The sequence below is a fragment of the Cervus canadensis genome, chromosome 2, assembly GCF_019320065.1.
Source record: "Cervus canadensis isolate Bull #8, Minnesota chromosome 2, ASM1932006v1, whole genome shotgun sequence".
NCBI lineage: Eukaryota > Metazoa > Chordata > Mammalia > Artiodactyla > Cervidae > Cervus > Cervus canadensis.
The window spans coordinates 24340579-24355363 of NC_057387.1; the positions used below are offsets into that span (position 1 = coordinate 24340579).

Genomic DNA, 14785 nt, shown 5'->3' on the forward strand with positions numbered 1-14785 from the left:
ACAGCCAAATAAAAGAAATGAAAGCAATATAAGAGACCTATGGGATAATAATAAAATGTGCCAATCTATACATAATACAGCTCCAGAAGGGGAAGAAAGAGAAAAGGGGATTATGTATTTGAAGAAATTATGGTTGAAAACCTCCCAAACCTAGAGAAACAAATATGCATGTACAGGAAGCACAGAAGGGCCCAAATAAAAGTAAACCCAAACAGACCTAAACCAAGACGTACTATAATAAAAACGGCAAAATAAAGAGGATTCTCAATGCAGCAAGAAAAAAAAAGTTCATCACAAGGGAACTCCCATAAGGCAATCAGCTGATTACTCTACAGAAGCACTGCAGGCCAGAAGGGAGTGGCAAGATATATTGAAAGTCCTAAAAGGGAAAAATCTGCATCCTAGGATACTCTACCCAGCAAGATTATATTTAGAATAGAAGGACATACAAAGAATTTCTCAGATAAGCAAAAACTAAAAGAATTCAGCAATACTAAATCCATCCTAAAGCAAATATTAAAGGTTTTCTCTAAATAGAAAACTAGTAAGAATAGATAGCAAAGAGAAAAATCACAACTGGAAAGTAAGTCACTTCAATAAATTAATATACAGATTAAAGAAAAAAAAAGAAAACATTTTTGTGAAAGTGATGGTATAACTAAAATGAACAGCAAAAGGATGAAGATGTGAAAGAGGACATCAAAATCATAAACTGTGGGACAAGAGAGTAAGAAAATGCAGGGTTTTTTGTTTTTTTTTTTTTTACTTCCTGGAATGGGTTTGACCTATATGACTACCAATTGAAGCAAGTAGATATAGGATGGGGTCCACATACTTGAAACACAGGGCAACTTCAAAGCATACACTAGATTCAGAAAAACCAAAAAGAGAACATAATCAAAAGGGAAACAAACCACAAAAGAACAACACAAAGAAAAAGAGACAAAGAAAAAATGTAAAATCAATATGAAAACATACTTAAAATGACCATAAATATGTATCAATAATTACCTTAATTGTCAAACGTTGGACTAAATGCTCCCATCAAAAGACAGAATGGAAGACTGGATTAAAAAAAAAAAAAAGCTACAATATGCTGCCTGCAAGAGACCTACTTTAGGGCAAAGGACACATATAGATTGAAAGTGAGGGCATGTAAAAAAGACAGCCCGTGCAAACACAAACGAGAGGAAAAGTGTGGGTTGCGATACTCCTATCAGACAAAATAGACTTTAAAACAAAGGCTCACCAGCCCAGGTTGGATGCATCAGACAAGTGTTCAGGGCTGGTGCACTGGGAAGACCCAAAGGGATCGGATGGGGAGGGAGGCGGGAGGGGGGATCGGGACGGGGAACGCATGTAAATCCATGGCTGATTCATGTCAATGTATGGCAAAAACCACTACAATATTGTAATTAGCCTCCAACTAATAAAAATAAATGAAAAATAAATAATAAAACAAAGGCCATAAAGAAAAAGAAGGACACTGTATAATAATAAAAGGGTCAACACACACACACACAAAAAAAGGGTCAACACAAGAAAAGGATTTTATACTCATCAACACATATGCAGCCAATGTATGAGTTCAGTTCAGTTCAGTCGCTCAGTCGTGTCCGACTGCGACCCCATGAATCGCAGCATGCCAGGCCTCCCTGTCCATCACCAACTCCCGGAGTTTACTCAAACTCATGCCCATCAAGTCAGTGATGCCATCCAGCCATCTCATCCTGTTGTCCCCTTCTCCTCCTGCCCCCAATCCCTCCCAGCATCAGGGTCTTTTCCAGTGAGTCAACTCTTCGCATGAGGTGGCCAAAATATTGGAGTTTCAACTTCAGCATCAGTCCTTCCAATGAATACCCAGGACTGATCTCCTTAGGATCGACTGGTTGGATCTCCTTGCAGTCCAGGGGACTCTCAAGAGTCTTCTCCAACACCACAGTTCAAAAGCATCAATTTTTCGGCTCTAAGCTTTCTTCACAGTCCGACTCTCACATCCATGCATGACCACTGGAAACACCATAGCCTTGACCAGACGGACCTTTGTATAGGTGCACCCAAATACAAAAAACAGGCACTGATAGACTTAAAAGGATAAACTGACAAGAATATAGTAGTAGTAGGAGACTTTAACACCCCACTCACATCAATGGACAGATCTTTTAAAAAGATCAATAAAGCAAGAGATTCTAAACTATACAATAGAATAGTTAGATTTAATTGATATTTTCAGGACATTACATCCAAAACAACCAGAACACCTTTCAAATTCTCAATCCAAAAATAAAGTACTTAGCAGTAGACCCACCCAAGGAAATTAAAGACTTATACACTGACAACCATAAACTGTTAATAAAGAAAACTGAAGAGGATTCAAAGAAATGGGAAGATATCCCGTGCTCCTAGATTGGAAGAATTCATATTGTTAAAATGGCCACACTACCTAAGGCAATCTACAGATTTGAAGTGATCCCTAACGTTTGTTTTTCACAGAACAAAGAATCCTAAAATTTATATGAAACCATAAAGATCCAGAATTGCTAAAGCAATCCTGAAGAAAAAGAACAGAGCAGGAGGCAGACTTCAGACAATACTTTTTGCACAAAGCTACAGTAATCAAAACAGTGTGGTACTGGCACAAAAACTGTTCCATATGGATCAATGGAACAGAACAGAGACTCAGAAATAAACCCACACATACACAGTCAATTAATCTTCAACAAGAGGCAAGAACATATGAGAAAAAGTCTTCAGCAAGTATTGGGAAGTTGGACAATTGCATGTAAATCAAAGTTAGAACACACCCTCTCACCATACACAAAAATAAACTCAAGATGTCTTAAACACTTAAAACATAAGACATGACTCCATGGAATACCTGGAAAAGATTATAGGCAAAACATTCTCTGACATAAATTGTACCAATGTTTTCTTAGGTCAGTCTCCCAAGGCAATAGAAATAAAAAAACAAATGGGAAAAACTTTTGGATAGCAAAGGAAACCATAAAAAACAAAAAGACAACCTACAGAATGGGAGAACACATCTGCAAATGATGTGACCAACAAAGGCTTAATTTCCAAAATACACAAACAGCTCCTACAACTCAACAACAAACAACCCAATCAAAGAAGTGGACAGAAGCTCTAAAGAGACATTTCTCCAAAGAAATACGGATGGTCAATAGGCACAAGAAAAGATGCTAAACACTGCTAATTATCAATGAAATGCAAATCAAAACTACAATGAGGTACCACCTCACACTGGTCAGAATGGTCATCATTAAAAACTCTACAAATAACAATTACCAGAGAGGATGTGGAAAAAACGGAAACCTCCTACACTGTTGGTGGAAATGTAAATTGGTACAGCCACTACAGAAAACAGTATGGAGGTTCCTCAGAATACTAAAAATCAAATTACCATATGACCCAGCAATCCCACTCCTGGGCATACAATCAAACCAAACTCTAATCTAAATAGATATACACAACCCTATGTTCATAGCAGGACTACTCACAAAAGCCAAGACATGGTAACAACCTAAATGTCCATTGACAGATGAATGGATAAAGATGATGTGGTACATATATACAAGGGAATACTACTCGGTCATAAAAAAAGAAGGAAATAATGCCATGTGCAGCAACATGGATGCAATTAGGAATTATCACACTAGGTAAGTCAGAAAGAGAAAGATAAACACCATATAATATTACTTGTATGTGGAATCTAAAATATGACAAAAGAACCTATCTATGAAACAGACTCATGGACATGCAGAACAGATTCATAGTTACTTTGGGGGAGGGATGGAGTGGCAAACGGGGGTTGGCAGATGCAAGCTACTGCATATGGACTGGATAAACAACAAGGTCCTACTGTACAGCACAGAAAACTATATTCAGTTTCCTATGATAAACCATAATGGAACAGAATATGAAAAAGAATGTGTGTGTATAGATACATATATATGAACTGAATGTATATAACTGAATCACTTTGCTATACAGCAGAAATTAACACAACACTGTAAATCAACTATACTTCAATTTTAAAAAAGCCTATGATAAAAAAAAGCAAACAAAAAAGCCACACTTATTGCTAACCCCACCCCTGTGGTTCAGATTCAGTAGATCTGGGGGCTCTACTCTGAGAACTACTGCCATAAAGTAAAGAGATTAGATTAGGGGCTCTTAAAGCTTATTTGGTGGTTTTAGGGTCAAATATGGGAACAGGGCAATTTCATGCTGTTTTTATTTCTTGTAATTATTTCCTTTGTTTTTCTTTAGATTTTAATAAAATACTTTTTGAAAATAAAAAATTAAAATGAGATACAACATTCTATATCAACTTACTGCTTTGACCGTTTCAATAGTTTTCTTTCCAGTGAAGTAATTGTCACCTTGAGTCTCTCCTGGAACCTGCCAGAAACAAAGAGATCCTTTTAACATAACACTGACAGGTGTTAAAGAAGCAACAAATTAATTTTATGTCCAGAAAAGAATAGACATACTGTGTTATGATGATTGTTGTTACATTGTGTTATCAGCTACCATTAAATGAGAAATTAGTAAGTGCCAGTGAAAGAAAGTGAAAAGTGTTAGTCACTCAATCATGCCCGACTCTGCAACCTCTTCAACTGTAGCCCACCAGGCTCCTCTATCCATGGAATTCTCCAGAAAAGAATAATGGAGTGGGCTGCCATTCTCTTCTCCAGGAGTAAGTGCCAGCCACTATGTTAAATGTGTTACATGCATTATCATAAGAATACTCTGCTCTACAACACATGATTAAAGAGATTGCTTAATTTTGCAATTCTTTTCTGATTTTTGATTTACAGTGAAACAGTTCCCTAGAGCCTCCTTTGGGGGGGGGGGTGGGGAGCCAGAATGACAATCATTTAATACCAAGTCATTTGTCCCATAAAATCAGGATATACAGCTGAATTAAGAAGGACTACACAGATTCTTTCCCATATCAGCTGCAGATGATTTTGGCATCTAGCCCCAGTCCTAATTCCATTAGAAATTCTTGAAATTACAGTAAATGCCAATAAGATAATGACAGGGCACAGAATGAGGATCCCGAAAGATCTACTTACTGCTGGTTGGTCTTCTTTGGCCACACTCTCTTCATATTCTGCTTCCCTTTGCTGTCAAGAGATGGATATAAGTTAATTTCAAAGATAAAACATGATCACCATGTGAAGTGAGACAGTGAGAAGTTGCTTCTTTCACAATCTAACCCCTTCATGGGATCTTTATCTCCACTTGGCTGCCCAAGTGGTGTCGGCAGTCTTGGAAACATCTTCTGGAGGCCAATGGGCTAGCACTGCATGTGAGGTGTGACAGAACTAGACAGGAACCTTCAGCCGAGACAGCGTGGCAGGGACTGAAACCCAGCAAGCCTGAAGTCCTTACCATCTCCTTTTCCTCCTCAAGAATAAGAGGCTCCCTTGTTCTCTCCCAAAGTCTCAGAGATTTGTCATGGGATGATGATACAACATAGTCCCCACTGGGGCTTACGGCCAAGCACCATATTTCCTGGTGGTGCCCCTGCAGACAGTAAAGACAAAACCTGAGTAATACCTTATTCATAGACTGCTACACTGGTGGGAAATCAATGCTCAGCCTTAAAAGAAGTTAAGTACTGAGCATGTCAAAGCAGGCAAGAGGTTACCTCTAGAGTCTGTATGTGTTCAAATTTGTCTGCATCCCACTGTTTAATCTTATGGTCTTTCCCAGCAGTGAAGAAGAGGTGAGACTTGGGCACAAACCTTAGGTACATCACACTGAAAAGGAAGAGAAATAATCAAACGTCATCAACTTCCTCATTATTAAAGTTTTAAACACACATAAATAGCTTTTGGACAGTTAGTCCTAGAGTTTTATTAATAGAATTTTAAATTTCTAACTATCTGAGAACACTAAAAGATGTTCCCAGGAAACGACATTGATAGGTAACCCAACAGGAGGTCTTTGAAAAGACGACATCTACCTGTCATCATGCGCAAACAGAGACTTATGGCAGTCCCCAAAGTCCAGACCCCAGATTTTCACGTTCCTGTCTGCGGAGCCAGTTGCTATCAGTGCTCCATCCTAGAAAGAAGAGAAGTGAAACACTGCTAGATCATCTGAAACCCTGATTAGATAGAGAAAAGCTAACCAGAACATTTATTCCATTTCTTTCAAAAATGTCAAAGTCAGCACCAAAAAATTAATTTCATCTCTTTATCAAGAGCACCCACATCCTTGCTCCTACCTACAAATCTATTTAAAGCTTGTTAAGTGAGCAAGAACTGTGTGGTTTAGATGTTTTTGGTCCTGCCACAGGGCAGTGTTGTGCTTTGATGTAGGTTATCTGTTTACTTTGTTAAAATTGATAGAATAAAGACTCTCTAATTTCTGTCACAGTTTGACAGAGTTTGGGGGGAGAAAAGAGGAAAAGAGAAGAATGAGCCTGGGAAAGAAGCTACTAGAATGCTTACGACCTAGACATCTTTATGCCATGTCTCCTGTCACTGCTTCTCTATTTTAGCACCTAGTTCAAATGGCTGTCAATGTAAGAAGAAAAATATTTTCTGACACCAATTTATGCGGTTCATGCCCTGAGTGCAGATAGGTAAGGCAAGGTGGCCAGTTCCTTTTACACAGACTAGATTTTTTTTTTTTAATTGGAAGATAATTGCTTTACAATATTGTGTTGGTTTCTGCCATACATCAACATGAATCAGCCACAGGTATACATATGTCCCCTTCCTCCCACTTCCCACCCCATCCCACCCCTCCATACTGCCACTCCTAATCATAACTAGACACTGCAAAACATATGACTTTGGTCAAAAGACTAAAAGTATACACAGTGCAAAATATCATAAATATTGCAAAGTTCCATTTTCCTTATGAGCATTATTATACTTCGGAACAAAGCAGGGATGCCTTTCTGAAAGTCCTTCACAATTTAGGGTATTCTACCAATTATAGTACTTTAGATAAGAAAATACTATTTGGGGAATCCAAACCAGGTAGTTAGTTATGAGAATTAATTCAGGTATCTGTGAAAACATTCTAAAGGATTAAAGAGATATATATTTAAGATATGATTATAATAAATATTTTTATAATTTTTTTAGGGTAGTCAGTTATACACCAGACTGAAAAACACTAAAATGAAGCTATCAAGCCTAGAACAAAGAAAGTGTTTAGAAAAGATAACTTGTTACTGAGAAACTATTTAAATAAATTTTACTTACATAAGAGATGTCCATACATATGACAGGCAGTTTGTGTCCATATAGTGAGAGAAAAAACTAAATATTAAAAAAAAAAAGAATATAAGTAACTCATGTCTGTCTATAAAATGCAGGTGTAATTTATTATACGTCGATCTAAACTATAACTCTAAATACAGTGCTAAACACTGTCCTGGATTACTTTATGTCTGTGCATCAAAGAAGACAACAAACCACTGAAGGTCACTTGTACCCATACAACTTAGCATACAAACCCTGCATGCTCTTGCCAAGAACAGTGCAGTATAGTGAAGCCCGTGATGCTGCTGAGGCCTGCTCCCTCAGTCAGCACCCAGCACAGAGATGTTCTCCAGATCTCTTAGCTGAAGAGTCTTGGGAGCACTTGGTTCATGACAGTACGTCCAGGCCTAATACAGTTCCACCGAGACTCTGGCTATAGAGCCCAGTGATCCATATTTTTAAAAGCAACCCAAATGATCCTGATGTACCGCCAAGTGTGGGATCACTGCCTAGGACAGCTAGCAATGCTCTTAAAACTACTGGCTACAACAGGATTTCCTGTCCACAGATTTTTCTGAATGTGTGAAATATAATTTTCTTTAAACAAAATTGATGAACCAAAGGATTCTTTCAGAAGTCCATCCTTACTAGTGCACTTGCAATGTTTGGATTCACAAACAAGTTTTCAATAAACTACTACTGCTGGAAACAGTCAAGGCCACATCTATAGTCTCAACCCAAGTTCAGTCAGAAAGAAAACACCCATAGGCATAACCATCATACCTTTAAAGTGTCAACATAGAAAACTTTCACAGTGCAGTCCAGCAAAGACACAGCCAACAGCTTTTGATTGGGAGAGTAACTGACACACAGGACTTCTTCATCTAGTTGCAAGGTTCGGGTTTGCTTCACAGAAAGCCTAGCATCACAGAAAGCATCGAGAAAAATGAGTACTCTACAAAGGCAGACATCCCAAGACCCTCTAGCTGCTGCTGCTGCTAAGTCACTTCAGTTGTGTCCGACTCTGCACGACCCCATAGACGGCAGCCCACCAGGCTCCCCCGTCCCTGGGATTCTCCAGGCAAGAACACTGGAGTGGGTTGCCATTCCCTTCTCCAAAGCATGAAAGTGAAAAGTAAAGTGAAGTCGCTCAGTCGTGTCCGTCTCAGCGACCCCATGGACTGCAGCCTACCAGGCTTCTCTGTCCATGGGATTTTCCAGGCAAGAATGCTAGAGTGGGGTGCCATTGCCTTCTCCCTCTAGAGCTCAAGAGAAATACATGTGTCAAAAACCCACTCAGTGGTGCCTCCTTTTCACTCCAACAAATGGACACAAATTTAAAAAAAAAAAGTCTACTCACCTTTTCTGGGTACTGTTTTCATCTTTCACCAACTCAAAATCCCAGAACTTGACAGATTTATCTGCACCACCTGTCACAAAGCCACGCTGAAAATCAAAGGACATTTCTGTTAGGAAAGTATCTTAGTACAGAAACTTTGATAATACAAATAATAATAATACAATAATACAAATACAATAATACAAAAGACCATTTTTATTTAAGGCATGGGATAAGAATTAAGATGTGTGGTTTTTCCTTAACCCCCTTTCTTGTTCTTTCAGGGCTGCCTCCACAGGTCTCATTTGAGAACTAACTCCTGGCATTGCCTAATGTAGTCAGATGATAACTGATGTAAAGTTCTAGTTACACTTTCATCCGGTGTCAGGAAGAAAGACTCAACAATACTACAGAGTAACGCAACAGTCAAAAGAATTCGCTGTGAAGTATTAAACTGGTCTCATCACATTTTAGGGTTAGTGTAAAGTGTAAGGAACACGGAGTAAGAAAACTAGATCTCAAATGTCTATTCTGCCATTTCAGAGATCTATAACATAGAAAGAAAACCTTACAATGATCCTTAGTGTTGCTAAAGAGATAAAGACTACCTAGTTTATAAAACCATTGTGAAAATAATAGTAAATGACATGATGGATTTTGTGAAAACACTTTGGAAAATAGAACACTCCACAAACCCAGATGTTAACTACTATTTACATTTTAAAAGCTGCTTTATTTCTGTCCCCAATGGCATTACTCAATCTAAATTCCAGGTTCCATTTTTCCCAAAAATATCTACTTTCAGGGAATGCAGGTTTGCCACTACTGAGGACATTCAAATAAATGGGCTACAATCCCTTCAGGTATTGTCAAAAAAAAAAAAATCTGAAAATGTTCTGAGCAACAAATAGCATCATTTCAGGCCTCCAGAGTGACTCCTTTGAAAGGAAACACACTGCTGTTGACTGGAAAAAGCTCACAAACTGACTAAAAACCACTAGACTTGTATAGTCATAGATATATAGACTGAAGGGGGAGCAGAAAAGACTGCTCTAACTTCTGCATTGTGTTGTCCAAGGAAATATTTCCTCTTAAGAAGTATCACAAATCACTGGTAATGTAGGAGGATAAGTATTTTGATGTCATGTAGCTCATTATCAAGAGCAGTTGAACAAGAATTCAGATCATAGTGACAGTTCTTCGTATTACCAGGTACAAAATATGGCACCATATATAGAGATTACACAAAGAGTGGGCTTTCTTTAAATCCCTGTTAGGCAGCAGCAGAACTTGATATAAGAGATGGGAGGTACAGCCAGAGTACTCAAGTCCAGATCGTCACATCTGGTTCAGTTACCTGATCTGGAGAGAGAGACAGGGACCATAAAGCTCCATCGTGTGCCTCTATTGTCTCCAGAAGATTTCCCGAGGCCAAGTCATAAAGCTGCAGCTTCCCTGTCTATGGAAGACACAAGATGAACACGCCCGCAACCTCCACGATGCACATCTACAGCTTCATAATCAAGCAGCAACAATGGGGCCAACTGCTCAGGAAACGGCTTCCATGGTCTACCTGCTGGACTTCCTCTGTGAATAAGTGCTGTTAAATCTCCTACAGACATACTGGTTTCATTTTGGCAGGGTCACTATACTCTGCAACTATGGAATGGTACAACTTTGTAGTACAGGACTACGGTCACTTCCACTGGTTCCCCCAACTTCAAATGGGAAATGTCACAGCCAGAGGTGTATCAAGAGTAAACATCATAGCAAATGGGGGACTTAAAAACCTTCAAAAATGTAATCAATCCTTTAAGTGGACTAACAACTCTCCATTTAGTTTTGGCTTCCCCTCTAGAATACATTGACAGGAAGAAATACCACCCACAATGCTAGGGAGGACAATGAACTTGAAAAAAAAATCATGGTAGCTTAGAAAACTATCAGCCTCGCTTCCTGTTTAGACCCTGTATATGCTGTGGTCTTGGGACCAGCATAGAACAGAACACACACAGTGGCCAAGCAGGCTATATGGTGAGTCTGTAAGCGTGGTGGAAAGAATATAAGCAGAAGACTTGATTCCCAGGGCTGCCCCTCTCTCACTCTGACTGTGGGTAAATTCATCTCCAAGAGCCCGTTTTTCCATCTGAAAAATGGAGTTTATATTAATAACCTCTCTAACCAGTTGTGGGGATTAAATGAGATAATGTATGTTAATGGCCTAGCACAGACACGAGGCTAGGGATTCTGAGTCATACAAATAGTTTTTGAAACGATTAATAGTGGATGAACATTTGGTGAATGAATGAAAAATGAGGGTACTTTTAACTAAAATTTAAAGTTCCCTGACATTGACTCTTGAACTCTCTCCAGCTTACTTTATACTTTTTGGTGGGCAAAAAAAATATTCACTGTGATAACAGGTTTTCTAATAAAATGCACATATGGCATTGGTTTAAGGAGATAATGATAAATACTTGCAAAGCACTTTTCAAGATATCCCATAGGCCTCTTACACTTTATTCCCACTGCAACCCCACCTATCACCGTTCACGCTACTTCTACTGCCAGCTCCTATTAGTTATTTTCTGGGAGCCAGTCTCTGTGCTAAGTGCTTTGCAGACTGTGAGGCAGGTCATTTACATATTTTACAGTTAGATATCAAGGCTTACAGGGTGGAGTAACTTGCCCAACTCAGAGCTAGTGAGTAGAAGAGCTGGGATTCAAACCCAGGCAATTTGGCGCAAAAGGCTCTGTCAAAAAGCAAGTGCCATCATCTCTTAATACAGATAAGGAAACATACTAGGAGTTTACGCAACTTGCTCCAAGTTACCCATTTTGTAGGGGGAAGAATCTGAATCCAAATCCATGTTTGTGCATTCCCTCATGATTCTCTCCCCATGTGATTACAGCTGAAGACTTGGTCACTTGGTCTCTCTTTACTGAATGCTTCTATCTGCCACACCTGATGCTGCTCCTTAATGTATTTTATTAGCCTTCTCAAAACACAATTACATGTGTGCTTATAAAAATATGCATGAAAGGCTGGTTGCCAAATTGTTAATGATAGTTATCTTGGGTCATGATTTTAATTTTCTTCATAATTTAACATATGGTTTGGTTTACAAAAAAAACAAAGAAAACTTAAATAAAAACCTCAAAAAAGGGCAATGAACTATCACACTCTCATATCATCCAGCTCTAATACATTTCCCATATGCTAACAAAGGAAGCAGGTTTCTTAACCAACTTGAAGAATATTCAGCAGAAAAGTCCCCTAAATCCATGGAAAAGTCTGTTTACCTTTGTTCCTATGACCACCTGCCGATCACCAGGTACAAAGAATGAGCAGAGTGCATATTCACAGGTCATTGTGCGAATACATTGCAGTGTAGATCTGTAAGGAAGAAGGAATAAAGAACTCACATGTTAAGAGAACCTGCTTCTCCACCTGCAAAGTCAGCATGTACACTTAATATTAATACACACTTAGCCACACACTCGGAGAAGGCAATGACACCCCACTCCAGTACTCTTGCCTGGAAAATCCCATGGATGGAGGAGCCTGGTAGGCTGCAGTCCATGGGGTCGCGAAGAGTCAGACACGACTGAGTGACTTCACTTTCCCTTTTCATTTTTATGAATTGGAGAAGGAAATGGCAACCCACTCCAGTGTTCTTGCCTGGAGAATCCCAGGGAAGGGGTCGCAGAGTCGGACACGACTGAAGTGACTTAGCAGTAGCAGCAGCCACACACGATGATCAACATAAGACAGGACAAAGTCTGAATGCATGTGTGCTAAGTCACTTCAGTCGTGTTCAACTCATGTGACCCTACGGATGGTACCCACCAGGCTCCTCTGTCCATGGGATTCTGCAGGCAAGAATACTGGAGAGCGCTGCAATGCCCTCCTCCAGGGGATCTTCCTGACCCAGGGATCGAACCTGAGTCTCTTATGTCTCCTTCACTGGCAGGCAGATTCTTGACTTAATTATAGTCAGGGAGAAAATAGTAAATGGTCCCTAACTTTGTTTTCTTTATAGGAGGTTCCCAATCCTAAGGAACAGATTCTACAAAAACAGAGCTGAAAAAGCCATCTGCTGGGTTCAACAGAACCCGATATGCTGCTACAAAGAAGTGTGTGAGCCCAGAGGACTAAGTCAAATTAGCATATTATATCCCTACAAGTCAAGTTGATTTTAGCGGACCATTAACATTCACCCATTCAGCAAATACCCACTCCCTCCAATATGTACTGAATGCCAGGTCCTGGTCCAGGTGCTGGAGATGAGACAGTGAGTTAAACACAAGACGCCCTGAATTCCATAAAGCTTAACAGCCTCTGGAAGTGAGACATGTATGGGTGGCTCAGATGCTAGCAGGTGTTGTGGAGAAGAGAAACGCAGAGCTGGGGGAAGGGGACTCAGAGTGCAAGGGCAGGAAGGGGACAGCAGGATGGCCGTGTGACGACAAGAGGGAGGACGGCCTGTAGCTGAATGGGAAGCTGGTTCCAGGAAGAAAGAAGAGGGAGCACAAAGGCCACAGCACGGGCACGTTCTTGCTGCCTGGAAGGGGTCATGAAAAGGCCAGGGGGCGGCAGTGGAGAAGGCAAGAGTGGAGAGAGACAGTGGATGGAAGGACTGTGACGGAATCCAGTTAGCATTAGATGGAGATCCGGGAAGTGATGGAACTTCCATGATAAAAAGATTACATTGGCTGCCATGCTGAGAACAGACCACAGGGAGCAAGTAAGGAAGCATGGACGCCAGTCAGGAAGCTATTACCATCCCGATGAGAGGCGGTGGTGGTCTGAACACAATCATGGCAGTGAAGGTGATGAGATGTGGTTGAAATTTCAGGTACATTTTGAAGGTGGAGCTGACAGGTTTTGTTAATGAATTGGACATGGGACATGAGAGAGAAAATCAAGAATGGCTACAAGGATTTGTGCTTTTAACAACTGCAGGAAGTAGTTATTTACTAAGATGGGGGAGTCTGTAGGAACAGAGGGTGAGGAGGCTATTGAAGAAACGAAGATCACAAATTATATGCGGTTTAGACATACAAAAGTTTGAGATGCCTAATTAGATATCCAAAGTGAAAATGAGGTCGCTCGGTTGTGTCTGACTCTTTGTGACCCCATGGACTGTAGCCAGCCAGGCTCCTCTGTCCAGGCAAAAGTACTGGAGTGAGTTGCCATTTCCTTCTCCAGGGGATCTTCCCAACCCAGGGATCGAACCCGGGTCTCCCTCATTGCACGCAGATGCTTTATCCTCTGAGCCACCAGGGAACCCCTAGATATCCAAGGGGTGATACAAAAAGGATTTGGATATGAGTCTGAAGTTTAGGGAGAGGCTGAGGCTAGAGACACAAATTCATGCGTCATCAGCACAGACAGCCACCTGACTAAAGAGCACAGAAAGTAAGTGAAGACAGAGAAGAGGTTCAAAAACTTTGCTCTGAAGCATTTCAACATTTACAGGTCAGTAAAGTACAAAGGATTCAGCCAAGACTGAGGAGAAACAGCCAGCAGAAGAAGAGGAAGTAATGAAATTCTGTATTTCAAAGAGGAGAAAAGTTACCAATTCAAGCAGAGTGTCAGACAAAGCTTCTCGGTCACTGGATTTAAAAACACGAAGACCACTGATGAGATGACAAGACCTGCTTTGGTTAAATGGTGGGGATAAAGGCCCGATGAAGAAAGGGATCAGCAGATGGGAGAGATAACTGGAGGGAGAGGTAAGGATGTGACAGCATGTTCTTTTAAGATGGGAGATATTATAGTATGCACATATGCATGCTAAATCACTTCAGTTGTGTCTGACTCTTTGCGACCCTTTGGACTGTAGCCCACCAGGCTCCTCTGTCCACTGGATTCTCCAGGCAAGAAACCTGGAGTGGGTTGCCATGGCCTCCTCCAGGGGGTCTTCCCTACCCAAGGATTGAACCCAAGTCTCTTTAATGTCTCCTGCATTGGCAGGCAGGTTCCTGACCATTAGTGCCTCCTCAGATATCTTTATGCTGATAGGAATGACCCAACAGAAGGAAAATTAATGATACAAGAGAGGGAGGAAAACTGGTAGAAGTAGATATATATAGGTTGTGATTAACTTTTGGTTAGGAGCACCACCAGTCTGCAGCTAAATTGCCAGTTGTAATGGGAGCATGTGAATGTTTTTGGATGATTCCATTA

At 40.3% G+C, this 14785-nt stretch overlaps 1 protein-coding gene across 2 annotated transcripts in view; it reads right to left on the bottom strand.

The window, feature by feature from the left end:
• Window positions 1-14785, bottom strand: part of WDR3 (WD repeat domain 3) — a 39230-nt gene that overhangs the window by 7582 nt on the left and 16863 nt on the right. For both annotated transcript variants that reach the window (XM_043459627.1, XM_043459633.1), the window contains exons 12-21: window positions 11896-11989; window positions 9950-10051; window positions 8614-8699; window positions 8037-8172; window positions 7254-7310; window positions 5999-6099; window positions 5681-5792; window positions 5422-5556; window positions 5103-5153; window positions 4357-4422 (exon numbers count right to left, since the gene is read on the bottom strand). In XM_043459627.1, coding sequence (XP_043315562.1) covers window positions 4357-4422; window positions 5103-5153; window positions 5422-5556; window positions 5681-5792; window positions 5999-6099; window positions 7254-7310; window positions 8037-8172; window positions 8614-8699; window positions 9950-10051; window positions 11896-11989 — 940 coding nt within the window. The remainder of the gene's footprint in view (window positions 1-4356; window positions 4423-5102; window positions 5154-5421; window positions 5557-5680; window positions 5793-5998; window positions 6100-7253; window positions 7311-8036; window positions 8173-8613; window positions 8700-9949; window positions 10052-11895; window positions 11990-14785) is intronic.